The sequence below is a fragment of the Panicum virgatum genome, chromosome 4K (genome assembly GCF_016808335.1).
Source record: "Panicum virgatum strain AP13 chromosome 4K, P.virgatum_v5, whole genome shotgun sequence".
Classification (NCBI taxonomy): domain Eukaryota; kingdom Viridiplantae; phylum Streptophyta; class Magnoliopsida; order Poales; family Poaceae; genus Panicum; species Panicum virgatum.
Window position 1 is genome coordinate 44,698,590 of NC_053139.1, and position 12,791 is coordinate 44,711,380.

The 12,791-nt window shown below is 47.2% G+C and overlaps 3 protein-coding genes across 9 annotated transcripts; 1 reads left to right on the forward strand and 2 right to left on the reverse strand.

Annotated features, from left to right (window-relative positions):
* Positions 1-1,411: 1,411 nt before the first annotated feature.
* On the reverse strand, positions 1,412-3,058 carry LOC120704283 (translation machinery-associated protein 7). The gene is made up of 4 exons (XM_039988620.1): positions 2,871-3,058; positions 2,696-2,751; positions 1,902-1,943; positions 1,412-1,705 (listed from the first exon to the last, which is right to left on the reverse strand). Exons 1-4 carry the CDS (start codon positions 3,049-3,051, stop codon positions 1,628-1,630), a joined length of 357 nt encoding a protein of 118 aa, XP_039844554.1. The 5' UTR covers positions 3,052-3,058; the 3' UTR covers positions 1,412-1,627.
* An 872-nt stretch (positions 3,059-3,930) lies between these two features.
* On the forward strand, positions 3,931-4,586 carry LOC120705243. The gene is made up of 2 exons (XM_039989703.1): positions 3,931-4,047; positions 4,161-4,586. The coding sequence occupies exons 1-2, from the start codon at positions 4,045-4,047 to the stop codon at positions 4,380-4,382; spliced, it is 225 nt and encodes a 74-aa protein (XP_039845637.1). The 5' UTR covers positions 3,931-4,044; the 3' UTR covers positions 4,383-4,586.
* Positions 4,587-5,048: 462 nt separating this feature from the next.
* On the reverse strand, positions 5,049-10,441 carry LOC120704284. 7 transcript variants are annotated; one of them, XM_039988625.1, is made up of 7 exons: positions 10,074-10,441; positions 9,809-9,891; positions 8,508-8,640; positions 8,153-8,256; positions 7,590-7,734; positions 7,373-7,513; positions 5,049-7,288 (listed from the first exon to the last, which is right to left on the reverse strand). In XM_039988625.1, exons 2-7 carry the CDS (start codon positions 9,862-9,864, stop codon positions 5,426-5,428), a joined length of 2,442 nt encoding a protein of 813 aa, XP_039844559.1. In that variant the 5' UTR covers positions 9,865-9,891; positions 10,074-10,441; the 3' UTR covers positions 5,049-5,425. The 7 variants fall into 7 exon arrangements, with proteins under 7 accessions (XP_039844559.1, XP_039844558.1, XP_039844557.1 ...); XM_039988624.1 differs by having other exon boundaries at positions 9,809-9,873; positions 9,954-10,441; XM_039988623.1 differs by having other exon boundaries at positions 9,809-9,876; positions 9,954-10,441.
* Positions 10,442-12,791: the final 2,350 nt, after the last annotated feature.

A 12,791-nucleotide genomic window follows, 5' to 3' on the forward strand; every position in this document is an offset into this window, starting at 1 on the left:
CCGGACAACGTGAGGCCGGATGGGAAGGGTGGATACTGGGTGGCACTACATCGGGAGAAGTTCGAGCTTCTGTTTGGTTTGGATAGACACTTGCTCGCCATTAGGATTGGCACTGAAGGTGAAAAGCTGCAAGAGATGAAGGGACCCAAGAACGTGAGGCCGACCGAGGCGGTGGAGAGAGACGACGGCAAAATATATCTTGGATCCGTAGAGTTATCGTATGTCGGTATTGTTAGCACGTAGAAGTTTAGCTAAGTTTAAGATACATTTAGTTCTTAGAGTATGTTTACATATGTACCGAGGTGTTTGGTCTTTAATTAATAAAATGTTACTGAATTATGATATGTTCAGATGAGAATATGAGGTTGCTGGTTCGCACACGCCAAAAATCACTGATGATCACGGATGTGTTCGTTGAATGCAGTATGGGATCCAATGCGAGCTACCAATTGCTCAAAACGAAGGTAGTAGCTGAGCCCCGATGCGGCGAGACAACACCCATCCAGCTCTTGTCGTTTCGTCGAGCATCATGCATCTCGCCATGATTCCTGAAGACCGGAACCAGATGGCAGCCCGGGCCATGGATATGGCGCCGTAACCGTAAACTTAGGACTTGGTTGAAGTTAAACTTCACCAGAATATACGTCACCGAGATCCAATGGAAGAACGAAAAGATTGTGCTTTTCTGAACCAGTGTCCAGTGTACTCGATCAGGCATATTACCGCGATCCAATTTTTAGAGTTAAGCGCGAAAGGCGTGTAGCCTAGTGGTTACAAGAGGCTCGGTAATATCTGAGGTTCTGGGTTCGACTCCCAATGAGAACGAATATTCTGGGATTTAATGACATTGTGCATTAAGTGGTAGGCGACGTTCCCGTCGACAGCGAGACGCCTGTGGTGACTTTGTCAATTTTGAGGATTTGCCGGCTCAGTCTTCAAAGATACTCATAGGGGTAGGATTTGCGTACGTTTGTGTTCATAGAAGTGTGAGTGTGCGTTCGTTATGAGTGTCTGAATTGTAATGTATAATCTCAAAAAAAATCAGGGTTCAGACGGACGGATATGATGGCATCTGTTGCTGCACCGCAAACGCCGAATGCCTTGGCTGCGTCTAGTGTCAGGCAGCCACAGCAGCCACATCGATCTGGCATCTCTCTGTCGCTGCAACCTGCAGCAGCTGTGGCCAGATGGACTGGATAGTATTACGATGAGTGAACATTCTCCTTTTTTCAGTAGTCACCTTGTTGCATTTTTTTTAACCCTAAACATCTGTACGCAAAAAGACGCATCCAGCATTGCTTTGCCACGACATGGAAGAATGAAAATTTAACACAGATGCCAGATCAGTTTACTTCAAACTGGAAGGGGCGAATAAGCTTCAGGACAGGAAGAACTGGCAAAGAAAACAAAATTAGCACCGAAAATTTGAGATAACATCTTAGAATGCCTTGTTATTATCATAGAACCACCTGCATCATAGCCAACATCATCTTTTCGGATCAAGCAACCAACTGCAGCATTACTAACACAGAACCACTAGTTTTGTCACAATCACATATGGCCAAAGACCACACATATTGGCAGGAGGTTTATCATTTCCCAAGTATCACAGATACACATAACAGACTCATTTCTTCCCGCTTTTCTTCAAGCCAGAGCCTCCGATTGCACCCTTCTGTGCCTTGGCCTTCAGATCCTTCAGTGCCTGTCCATGCAACAAAGACACAGCTTGTGTCAACAAATTTGGGTCATAACTCATAACTGAATAAACAAGTATCATATAGAATTGACTACAGCTTGCATCAGCAGGTAAGGATCCTAACTGTAGAAACAGAGTAGCATATAGAATTGACTACTACTGTAGAAACAGAGTAGCATATAGAATTGACTACTGGTCTCACCTTTTCCTCCTCTTTCTTCTTCTGCAGATACGCAAGATCAGACTGCAAAGATAGATGGTATCAGAATGAAGTGAAGTGGAGACACATAGTAACTAATCAGTGAAGCAGTTCAGACTACCCTAATACTGTCTATGGTTACATTTGCTAGTTGTCCAAATATAAAAAAGAAAGATATGGATTTGTGCAGCAGGAACAATAAATATCATATTCAGATTGCTACACAATCCTTTCCATAATATGCTTGGCTATAATGAAACTTGACAGCCATATGCTCCAGCAAAAGAACCAATGATATAAAGATTATTTCTTTTTATAATATTATCGCATTTCTCTCTGACATAAGACATGAGGTTGTGCAATTCCAATTTAACAAAATGTCGTCCCTATATACACTATATCCCACCTAGCTTATATTAATTACAGAAAACAGGACAGACTTCCCAATTAGCACAATCTCTAATCATGAAAGTAAAGATGCACCCGAAGCAAGTAAAATTCGACCAAAAAGTCATGATCTATGGACAAGCCATTCTAGACAAGCTCTTTAGGGTAGACAGAAAAACCAAGATCAACCTAGTGGATTATTGGGGGGGTAAGCTTATTGGGGATCTGGTAATGCACCTCCCGCTAGAATTAGCTACGAATCAACCACCAAACATGAACTAACCTAACCTCACGACTTTGCATCAGCAGTCAAACCCTACGGTCAGAGACTAAACAGGCGCAGATCCTAATCAGGCAACCAACCAATCGCGCAACGAACCGGGAGCAAAGGACAAGGCGTAGCAGCATACCTCGTCGTACTCTTTCTTGTCTACCTTGGGCGCCTTGAGCGGCTTGGCCTTCCCTCCTGCACAACCACCCCGAATTCCCAGCGGTCAGCAAACCAAATCGAACCGTATCGGCAGCAAGATCCCGCGAAAGAAACGACCGCGGGAGGAGGAAGGGGACACGAGCAGACGGACGCACCTTGCTTCGACATGGCGGATCGGGGCGCGGGGGCACGAAACCCTAGCTGGCGGGCGCCGCGGCGACGAGGGGGGAGGTGGGGAAAGGCGAGCGAGCGAGCGAGACTGCTGGAGACGGGACGGGGCGAGCGAACGGCGTATATAGATCGACGGACCGCAAGGTCGCGTGCACGAGACGCCATCCGCGAGGGGCCGACCGCATGGGAAATTGGGAACCTTGGCACGGAGCTCGGGCCGGGCTTTCCTCTGGCGTGTAATGTACCCAAATGGGCTGAGATTCTCTTACCATGGAATCCGTCGGCCCATCACTCTCTGGGCTGTATTTGTCAGTATTTCGAGCCGTGTGCCCATCCAAAGCCCAAAGGTGATTTTTTTTTGATAATAAGCCCAAAGTTGAACTTGAGCACGGATCATGTGACCGCATACTTATCCAGGTTTATCGTACCTCTGGACGTTACTGACAAGTCACCGTACGTCGACGGTACACCGTACTTATACATGTACATATCCATCCATCATCCCTCGACGCAAGCCGACACGAAACCACCCAAAAAAAAAAAGGTCCACGAAACCCCCCCAAAAAAAACCCCTTGTCTGCTGCTGATCACGCCCGCCGAGCGCCGCGCCACGCGGAGCAGAAGCCCCAGGCGCCGAAAGGGTCGCGCTCGCCGCGCGCGAAGGGTGACGAAACGGGGCGGCACGAGCTAGCCCCCGCGGCAGGCAGAGGCAAAGGTGCAGGCCCCGAGATAGGCTCGTGTGGGCGGTGGGGTGGTTCGGGGCCTCGATCGCTTGTCCGTAGTACGGCGCGGCGCGGCCGGGCCGGTGGGCGCCCCCCGGACCCGGACCAGCGCCGCCGCCGCGAGCAGCCGCCAACCGTTTGCGTCGCCACGGGGGCACGCCTGCCTGCGTCGGGTGGCTGTCACGCCCGCGCCACCTGCTCGCCGCGCCCACCTGTCCGTCGGCGTCGGCGGCCCGGCCGGCTCCCCCTCCCCGTGCCGTGCGTGTATAAATAGCCAGACGCCCCTGCGAGGCTCTGACCAGGAGCTGTTGGCATCAGGCGTTCCGTTCCGGACAAATCTGCAGCTTCGCAATCATTCTTGGCGACGGTCACCTTCGTTGCCAATCGGCAGCGCCGTCAACTTCGGCATTGTCGCCGGCCGGACCGGTCATCGCCCATGGTGAGCGGCGAGGGTCTCGTTTGCGCCGCCGTGTACTGGGGCTACGGCGGAGGCGGCCGTGGCGTGACCGCTGCTGATAGATTAACATGTTTGCTTCTCTCTCACTCCTGCAGGCTCTGCTGCCGCTGTTTCTCAGGCCGGTCGCGCAGTTCGCGGCGAGCGTGGCAGTGGCGGGCGGCCCGGCGGCCGTGGCGGCCACGATCCTGCACCGCGCCGGCGCGCTGCCGAGGGACCGGGGCCTGGAGCGGCTCGTCCGGGACGACGCGCTCTACGGCGGCCGGGGGCACGACTGCATCGCCAGCTTCGTCGTCGGCGTGATGCGGTGCCTGTGCTAGGGGTTGATGATGGCCGCGATGCTGGACATGTCTGTGCATGGGCATTTGGATCAGTCAGATGGCCTGGACGCACATTTCCTCCTCTCTATTTTAGCTAGAGAGGGCACTGACTTAGCAGTGCGTGTTGCTCCTGGCTGCTGTAGATCGGTTCGCAAATCAAAATTCACCCTGGATTTTGTAACATGAAACTTGCATTCCGATGATAACCACTTGCACTCTGACCTAAATACTCTTGGGATCCGTTGCTTATGCTACGAAGAGCCCATTGTTTGAGGTTGGTGAGAGATTCCCCCATGGTTTTGGAAAAGGTGGAGTAGCAATACAAGTGGCCGCCGCCATGTCCCATGTAGGATTCTCAAATTTTAATGGGTCTCAATCCGACGTCTTCTACAAATCAACCAACACTACTACAATAAGATCAAAGTGTGCCTCTTGCAAAATATGATTTTTGTACAGAAGAAACAAACAAACAAAACGTGTAACACCTGTTAGACAGGACGCAGGAAAAGGACTGCGGAGAGTACAAGTAGACTGAAAATGTAGTAGTAGTAGTACCCCATGCAGACTGCAGAGCTGAAAGTCCAGCTGTCTGCACAAACATTTTTTTTGAAAGATGTCTGCACAAACATGCAGGATACAACAGACTCATACAAACTCGGGCAGTTGGAGAGAATCACTGAGACTTTTATCAACAACGTGTAACACATCCCATCATGAATTTGTGAATTAGTACATCAAATCCAACCCCTATCAATAAAATGAAGAATAACCAATGGAACTCCGTATCAACTGTATCAATCCTCAAACCAGTGCTCCTATTCTGCACAAACACCTGGTGCCAAGGAAATCCTACAAGGACACTATAGAAAAATATAAAAGAAAAACAAAAGAGTAAAAATGCATACACAAATCTGTTTAATCTCTTATAGGCACTGCACATACAGAATGACTCAATGGTTGTGACTTGCAAGGAACTGTCAACAAAGGATCCACTCTTCAGCTGAAAGAACGTGTGCACAAGCCAGATGCAATCTTATGCCACCTCAAGCCTTCCTCAGTGCATTGACCCGGGCAGCCAGTTCATCAAAGTCAGGCATTTTGGGGTGCACATGCACGCTCCTAGGAACATCTGGCTGCAGAGAGGTGGACCGAGCAGGAACCTTCACTTCTTCAGCCGGGCCAATGGATTCAGGCGGTAGCGAGATAGCTCTACCCGAAGGATGTAAGGAAAGATTTTGCTGGGAATCAATTTGTGCTTCTTGGTCATTATCCGCTTTGTTGGTTGGATCCAAACCTTTCTTGCTATAGTGCATCAGGAGCTTGTCCATCATCCTTTCCTCCTCATCAAGGTTACCATTGCATCTGTTTTTGCTTCTCCCATGTCCATTTGCGTTTTGAGGCAAGAGATTACCAAAATCAATAGCAGTATCATCTGCTTCTGGTTGCAGACGCCGCATGAACCTGTCATAGTCATTGTTGTGGTTCAAAGCTTCATTCCTTCCGCCTGTGTGCTTTGGTGACCTACTAGTAGTTCTCCCATCACCAATAACATCAGCAGTCCCATTGCCTTTCGGGTCATGATCAAATTTAGCACCATTCTGCCTGCTTGAGTGGCTTTTGTGACTGCTGGGTGTTTGGCCTGTGGCCTTCTGATTGTTAGGCACCTCACCATAGACATCACCAGGAACAGGAGGCTTTGCACTTCTCCTTCTGACAGAAACAGGTCGATGCACATTTTTTTCGTCCAAGTTATCAGTTTCTCCAGAGATGTACTTGTTGTAATCACTTGGAGTTCGCTTTTCAAGATCACCATTCACAAGTTGTTTGTTAGATTTTGGTTTCACATAAGGGGGTCGCGTAGTTGTTGCCCTCTCTGTCACTCCTTGTCCTTTCTGCACTGGATTTCCCAGATCAGCTAAATGTTGCGGTTTGTCATACAAGAAACCATTGTTTGCTTGTTTTTCGGTAGGTTTCTTCATATTTGCACCATTCATCTTAGCATAAGGAGGAGCCTTGTTTCTAGTGTTACCATTCAAAGGACTCACTGGACGTCCTTGATTCTCTAGACGCGGAGCTACACCAGGTCGTGATGGGTGGTGGTGGCGAATGACTTCCTCGTTCTCTTTTTCAACACAGTGTTCTTTCACAACCTCCTTTGGCCTGGCATTTAGATGAACTGTTCTGTTGCTTTCTGTTTCAGGAAATTTGACTGCACCAAATCCCTTCTTAGGTAGGCCATTGAGGTCAAGCTCCACTGCTTCCATCAGCTCCTTTTCGGAAGGGCGGCCATCTCTTCTGTTAAGTTTTCTAACATCTTTTTGGGTGTTCCTTCTGTTAGTGTCCACTGGAGATACTGATTTCTGCGAATGTTGCTTCTCACAAGAATTATCAGATTGCTGCTTCCTGGAATTCTCATCAATTTGACTGATGGCATCAGCTGCGGCCTGGATATCTTTTCGGTTCAGCTGTATTTTCACTTTCTCAGTACGGCATGCAGGTTGAGCACCATATTTTCTTTCACATGAAGCATCCGCATTACCCTTCTGCTTATTGGATAAAGGCATTGATAGTTCTGCTGGCTTAATTTCACTCTCAAGCATATCACCTTGCCTTCCGTATGGAGAATCCTTACTGTACTTCTGCTTGTTGGATAAAGGCATTGCTTGTTCTGCTTGCTTCCACGAACCCTTCTCAAGCATATCCTTATTTTTTCTTTCATGTGGAGCATCCTGATCACATTCTTGCTTGTCGAATAAAGGCATTGCTAGCTCTGCTGGCTTCCCTAAACCCTTCTCAAGCTTATCCTTATTTTGTCTTTCATATGGACCATCGTCATTGCATTTCTGCTTGTTGGATAAAGGCATTGCTAGCTCTGCTGGCTTCCTTGAACCCTTCTCAAGCATATCCTACAAAAAACAAATTCAGTGAGTCCAAGTTAAGGACAAATATTTTTTTCGCTAATTCATCCAAAAGTAAATTTGAGCACTCACATGTTCAGCTTCCGGCATGGTCCATAACTTGAGTTTCAATTCCTTGGCATCAAAACTGACAGAAAATTCTTCAGCAATACTTTGCATAACTTGCAACTTTTCCTCATTACTGAACTCTGTACTGTCAAGCTTCCGAACAAACTGCACACAAGGATTGAATTAGGATCATAAAGCATAAAGCAATTCAATAACAACAAAGTTGTGTCATTTTGTGCACCTCGAGGCTAACAAAAGGCTCAACAAAATTGCCATATTTCTCTGTGAATATGAGCCTTAGGTCGCACAGTTCAGGCAGATCAGGAAATCGAGCAGCAGCAAAAATCAGAGTTGAGACCGCTTCTCTGGTTTCTGAGGGACACTCCCTATTTGGAAGGAAAGAAACACAATGTGGTCACCATTTAATGGTCAAGACAATTGGAAACGCTTCTCTATTTGAACTCTTAGCATGCTAGTAATGGTTAGTCGGTATTCGATAACTGAAGTTCCAACAGTTTACTAACACCAAAGCAGACTGGCAGAAGTATCAAGTCGACATGCTGTATATAGTACTGTGAATGCTAGTACTCCTGTGCCAGTCTTAATAGCTCAACAAAAGCAACACAGCCTAGCAGCCAGCCAGGGCCCCTAAAGACATGAAGTCTCCAAAAGGCCCCTTATTGCCCATTAACAATATGTTTCATAGACTAATTCCTCAGTGTTACCAACTAACCATTATTGCTAATTGCTGATAACAGAGAGAAGGAATCAAAACCAAACGTTAGTTGAGTTGACTAAATTTACCTCTGCTTCTGAAGGCTGCCAAGTTGCTTCCCAATGTAATCACAGAACCCCACGATCATATCATAGCAAGAGGCATGATTCAACTCAACTATCAGCCCATCGATCTGCATTCCAGATTAAAATTAGAGCCAGCAGGCAAAATCACCTCTATCAAATTAACCGCAGTTCGACCACCGACCAGTAAACTACTTGCACAAAAAACTGCAAAGGAAGGGACATAGAGCAGCTTTTACCAATTCAACCCTATGATATAACTTCCTCCCCAATTCGCATTCGCTCCCAGGACAAATATCATTTGTGGCGTCAGAGCAACCGAAACGCAATGTTGAGCAAGGGAGAGACCGGATGAACGTACCCGTCCGAAGGCGTGGGTGTCGAGGCCATTGGCGAGGAGGTCGGCGACGTCTTTCTTCAGGAACCGAATCATGGCGTGCTTCTTCCGCAGTATGGGCGCCATCCGCGTACGGATGCATTTGAACGCGTGCTTGCTGCATCCGTTGTGCAAGAAACGAAAGATTGGTTAGCGCAATCCAAGAACAGAAGCCGTTTTTCTCGCTCAAGCCAAATAAACGCAACCAAATCGTCAAGGACATGGAGGCGGAAACCCGCATTGAGCAATAATGAAAAGAGAAAAAAAAATCTAGCGCAAGAAACCAACAAGACCAAAGAACCCGAGTAGACTCATCCGAGGAACAGCGTCCGCAAGAACGAATCCAACTAGAACCGGAACAAAGAAACCCAAAAATCAAGAAACCTAACAACAAAGAGGTCAATCTTCCAGTACCATTTGTTGTAGAACTTGGAGTTGAGCAAGGTATCAAACATCTTCTTCCCCCTCCCCTCCCGTGACCTCCTCCCTCCTAGTCCAATCCCCCCCTCCTCTCGCTCTCCCTGCTCTTCGGCCAACAGGCAACGCCACCAATGGCGTCGTCAAGGCATGAGGAGGAGGGGGCCTTGAGGCAGAGGAAAGAGGGGAGGGAGGGAGAGACGGTTTGGGGAAGAAGTCGACGAAGTGGAGGAGGTGGTGGTGGGCACCCAGATGGCAGTCTTGCAGACGGAACAGAACGGACGTGAGCTCAGCTGTTCGTTGCTGCCGCCGTGCCGGTGCCGCCTGCAGGCGCGGCGAGGCCAGGTGGCGGCGATGGGGGCTTTGGGGTGTTCCCAGCCGTCCGATTGGATATCGACGGCAGAGATCGGGACGGCAGCGAGGGGATGGATCCTAACAAACACGGGGAGAAAAAGGTTGCGGAATAAAGCAACCGCCTTTCGAAATTCAGACGCCCTAATCTCGCGGTAGCCCGTTGCGGAACCCCTGCGAGCACCTGCTGAGATTTATCACACCAAATTTTAGGAAATCATGTCCCATCATGAGATGTCCAGATTAATTGAGTAAGAGTACTAGATGTCATCTAGTTTTTCTTTTCTTTTAGGAGATGTTTTGCAATAGACTATATTCGAGTTTTATCATCCACATACATCGCTTGGATATTATTTTCTTATATCAGGAAAAAAAATCTGAAAATGGTTTTCCTAGGAAATCGTACAAAAGTTTACCCAGGACATGCTAGATCCTCCTTTTTTCTTCTGTGCTCATACGTAATTTTGATTATACTTGCTGTAAGATTCATTAAAAAAAAAGAACGAGTTGCCTAGTACCTGCCAACATGTTGTGCTGGTGCTGCCCATGTTGACTTCTCTGAGCATCCCAACATTCCAACATGCTGCTGCACGCAGAATCTCTGTTTCAAGAAGATATAGTGATTTATTTTTTTCTAAAAAAGCAAATATATTGATACAAAACCTTGGCGTATTCTACATGGTTTAGATTCAAATTCCAACTGCATTTATCTGCTTCTCGTGCAGGTGCTTATCCTGACACATGGGGGGTAAAAGGGTGATTAGCGCAAGTGGTTTCAAGTACTTCGAGACGGTAATGTCAGGTGCTCATCATGTTCGCCTTTCCGTTGGGCAGCAGCAGCAACGAACGGCAGGGGACAGGCTTTCATCAGAAAAGCTTTCGTTCCGGCAATGGCATGGCTTCCTTGTACCACACTCTTCCGAGAACTGTACTAGGCCGAAATAATTCAGCTGATGCTTTGTTTCAAAAAAAAAATGAGCTGATGCAGAGAGATTTATGGTCTCAGATTCCAGTAGAAAACAATCGATCGATTGGCACGGGCTAATCCACTCAACTGTCACCTGCCAAACCTTTCTCCGATGGCTGTAGCAGCTAGCCAGGTGAAGGAAAGGAGGTTGCCTTTGCAGCCTTTTCGTGTGACTGGTAGCCGTTGACAAAAACTTTTCATAACATAACATAACATGGTTTTTTTTTTGACTAGATAACATAACATGGTTGGCATGCCATGTCAGAGAAGAAGAGAAAAACCTCTTCAGAAAAACAAGATGCCTTGCCCCCATTAGAATCTCGAAGGAAGACATTACCATAAAAAATCTTTTATCAACAGTGGAAATCAGCAGACTAGCATAGGATAGGACGTGGCTAGGTGACAGGTACAGGTTCTTCTTCTGAATTCTGACGAACAGAGGCGCTGTTTAGTTACCATGGGTGTGTTTAGTTCCACCAAAAACCCCCGCAAAAACATCCCTTTCCATCACATCCCCATCATATCTCCATCACATCAAAACATTAAATGTAGCAAATAACCCATGCAAGGAGTACTAAATGTAGGTAAATAAAAAAACTAATTGCATAGTTTTGATGTACGTTGCGAGACGAATCTTTTGAGTCTAGTTAGTTCATAGTAGGACAATATCTATCACAAACAAACGAAACGTGCTACAGTACGCTACAGTGTTTTTCACCCCGCGCTACAGTACATTTCGTGGGAACTAAACACAGCCCATACCGTAAAAGCAAAAACAGAAAAACGCAAAATTTTGCGAAGAAATTTTACTAATTTGAAGTACTAAATGAAGTCTATTTATAAAACTTTTTACATGGATAGGCTGTAAATCACGAGATGAATCTAATGAACCTACTTAATCTATGATTTGCAACAGTGATGCTACAGTAACCATTCGCTAATTATTGCTTAATCATGAATTATAGATTCGTATCACGATTTACAACCCATCTGTGTAAAAAAGTTTTGTAAATAGACTTCATTTAGTACTTCAAATTGACAAGATTCCTTCGCAAATTTTTTTTTGCATTTATACTCGCGATGAACTAAACCAGGCCAGAGTAAGCATTGCCGACAGGAAACAGGGATTAAACAAATGAGAAATGTTGCGCCGGCGAAGTGGAGTGCACTCCCATATGCATGGACGCATGACAGCAGCTCGTTGCTAGCTACTGCCGTCCTCGGAGGCTTTTATAAAAACATTGTTTCTGCAACATTCTGGACTGTCAAAGGTAGAAAACCAATACTAAAAACTTGAGGAATCTAGGACCGAATGCCTGTCCAAAGTCGTTGACAACATTTTTTTTTGCGAAACGGATTGGGATTATATTGCATATAAATACACAGTACAAACCCAATTTACAGAAACACCCCTGAGGTTAAAAGACAAAACAAACAACACACAACCGCCGCCACACATCGCGTCGTCCACTGAAGACGACGAGATGAGAAACAGCTGACCCGGACCAAGATCCACAAGTCACATCCAAACCGCAGCTCCAAAGCATGGAAATTGCCGCAGGACCAAACACCGTCGACTCCCTCGATGGCGTATTACGAACGCTGAACGACCGTCGGCACTGCCGGTCCAGAGATGACAAGGGATAGAGGAAGCCAACACCACCTTCGATGAAGAAAGCTTGCCGGTTCCCCAATCCACCATCGACTCCAATGAAGAAGACGACCCGAAAGAAAAGTTCCCATCCGAACGCAAATCGAAAGGGAAATACAAACCTCACAAGGCGATCGGCGAAGACCTCACTGGAATCATCTGGAGAACACAAAAAGCTTCACCACCGTGGCAGCAACACCAGATGCGACGCCGACGATGAAGAAGAGACCCAACCCCATGTAACCGAGCACCATGGGGACATTTATTAGATCCTAGACTTAATTCTAAACCTAGGCCTAAACTACACGGACCCCGGTCGATTGGACTTCCCCTCCCTCTCCGGCGCCGGCGAGGCCGCCGGAGAGGAGGGGGAAGCGCCGATATCGAGCCCGGGGCCGAAGAAATCGCTCGTCGCCTTAGCTCTCAACTGTAGCAAGGGGAACGGGAAAAGAACTGCTCTGTAGTAACATCTAGTTCAAGTCGTTGACAACATGACAAAGCCTAGGAAAACGACATGCGTAATGGGAGATCTCTTGGCTAATACACCAAGAAAACACCGACAAAATCGCAAGGACATCACTGATCTGTTAACCGAGATGGGGAAATCGTCAAATTTCGTGGCCCAAGTGTCAGTCAGGTTCCATAGAGCTCCTGTCACAAGCTGGCAACAATGGATAAAAATACTTCCGCAGAAAAAGAGTTTTTTTTTAAAAAAGGAAAAAATACTTCCGCAGAAACAGAGTAGCACTGTGGCAGCGTGTCCCCCTGCCGTCTTGGAATTCCCAGCCCAACAAACTGGCCAACTGGGGGGGTCCATTTGGACGTGTCTTCCAACGGTCAGGACGGCCGTGTTGTGCCGCCGACATGTGGCCCCGCGAGCGCA

Excerpts from the sequence above, each read along its gene's own strand:
- LOC120704283 (XM_039988620.1), bottom strand. The coding sequence starts at position 3,051 with ATGGCGTCTCGTGCACGCGACCTTGCGGTCCGTCGATCTATATACGCC. Across the intron at positions 1,944-2,695 it reads ACAAGAAAGAGTACGACGAG|TCTGATCTTGCGTATCTGCA; the intron begins GTATGCTGCTAC and ends CTATCTTTGCAG. Across the intron at positions 1,706-1,901 it reads AGAAGAAAGAGGAGGAAAAG|GCACTGAAGGATCTGAAGGC; the intron begins GTGAGACCAGTA and ends TTGCATGGACAG.
- LOC120704284 (XM_039988625.1), bottom strand. The coding sequence starts at position 9,864 with ATGTTGGGATGCTCAGAGAAGTCAACATGGGCAGCACCAGCACAACAT. Across the intron at positions 8,641-9,808 it reads CCAGCACAACATGTTGGCAG|CAAGCACGCGTTCAAATGCA; the intron begins GTACTAGGCAAC and ends CAACGGATGCAG. Across the intron at positions 8,257-8,507 it reads ACACCCACGCCTTCGGACGG|ATCGATGGGCTGATAGTTGA; the intron begins GTACGTTCATCC and ends TCTGGAATGCAG.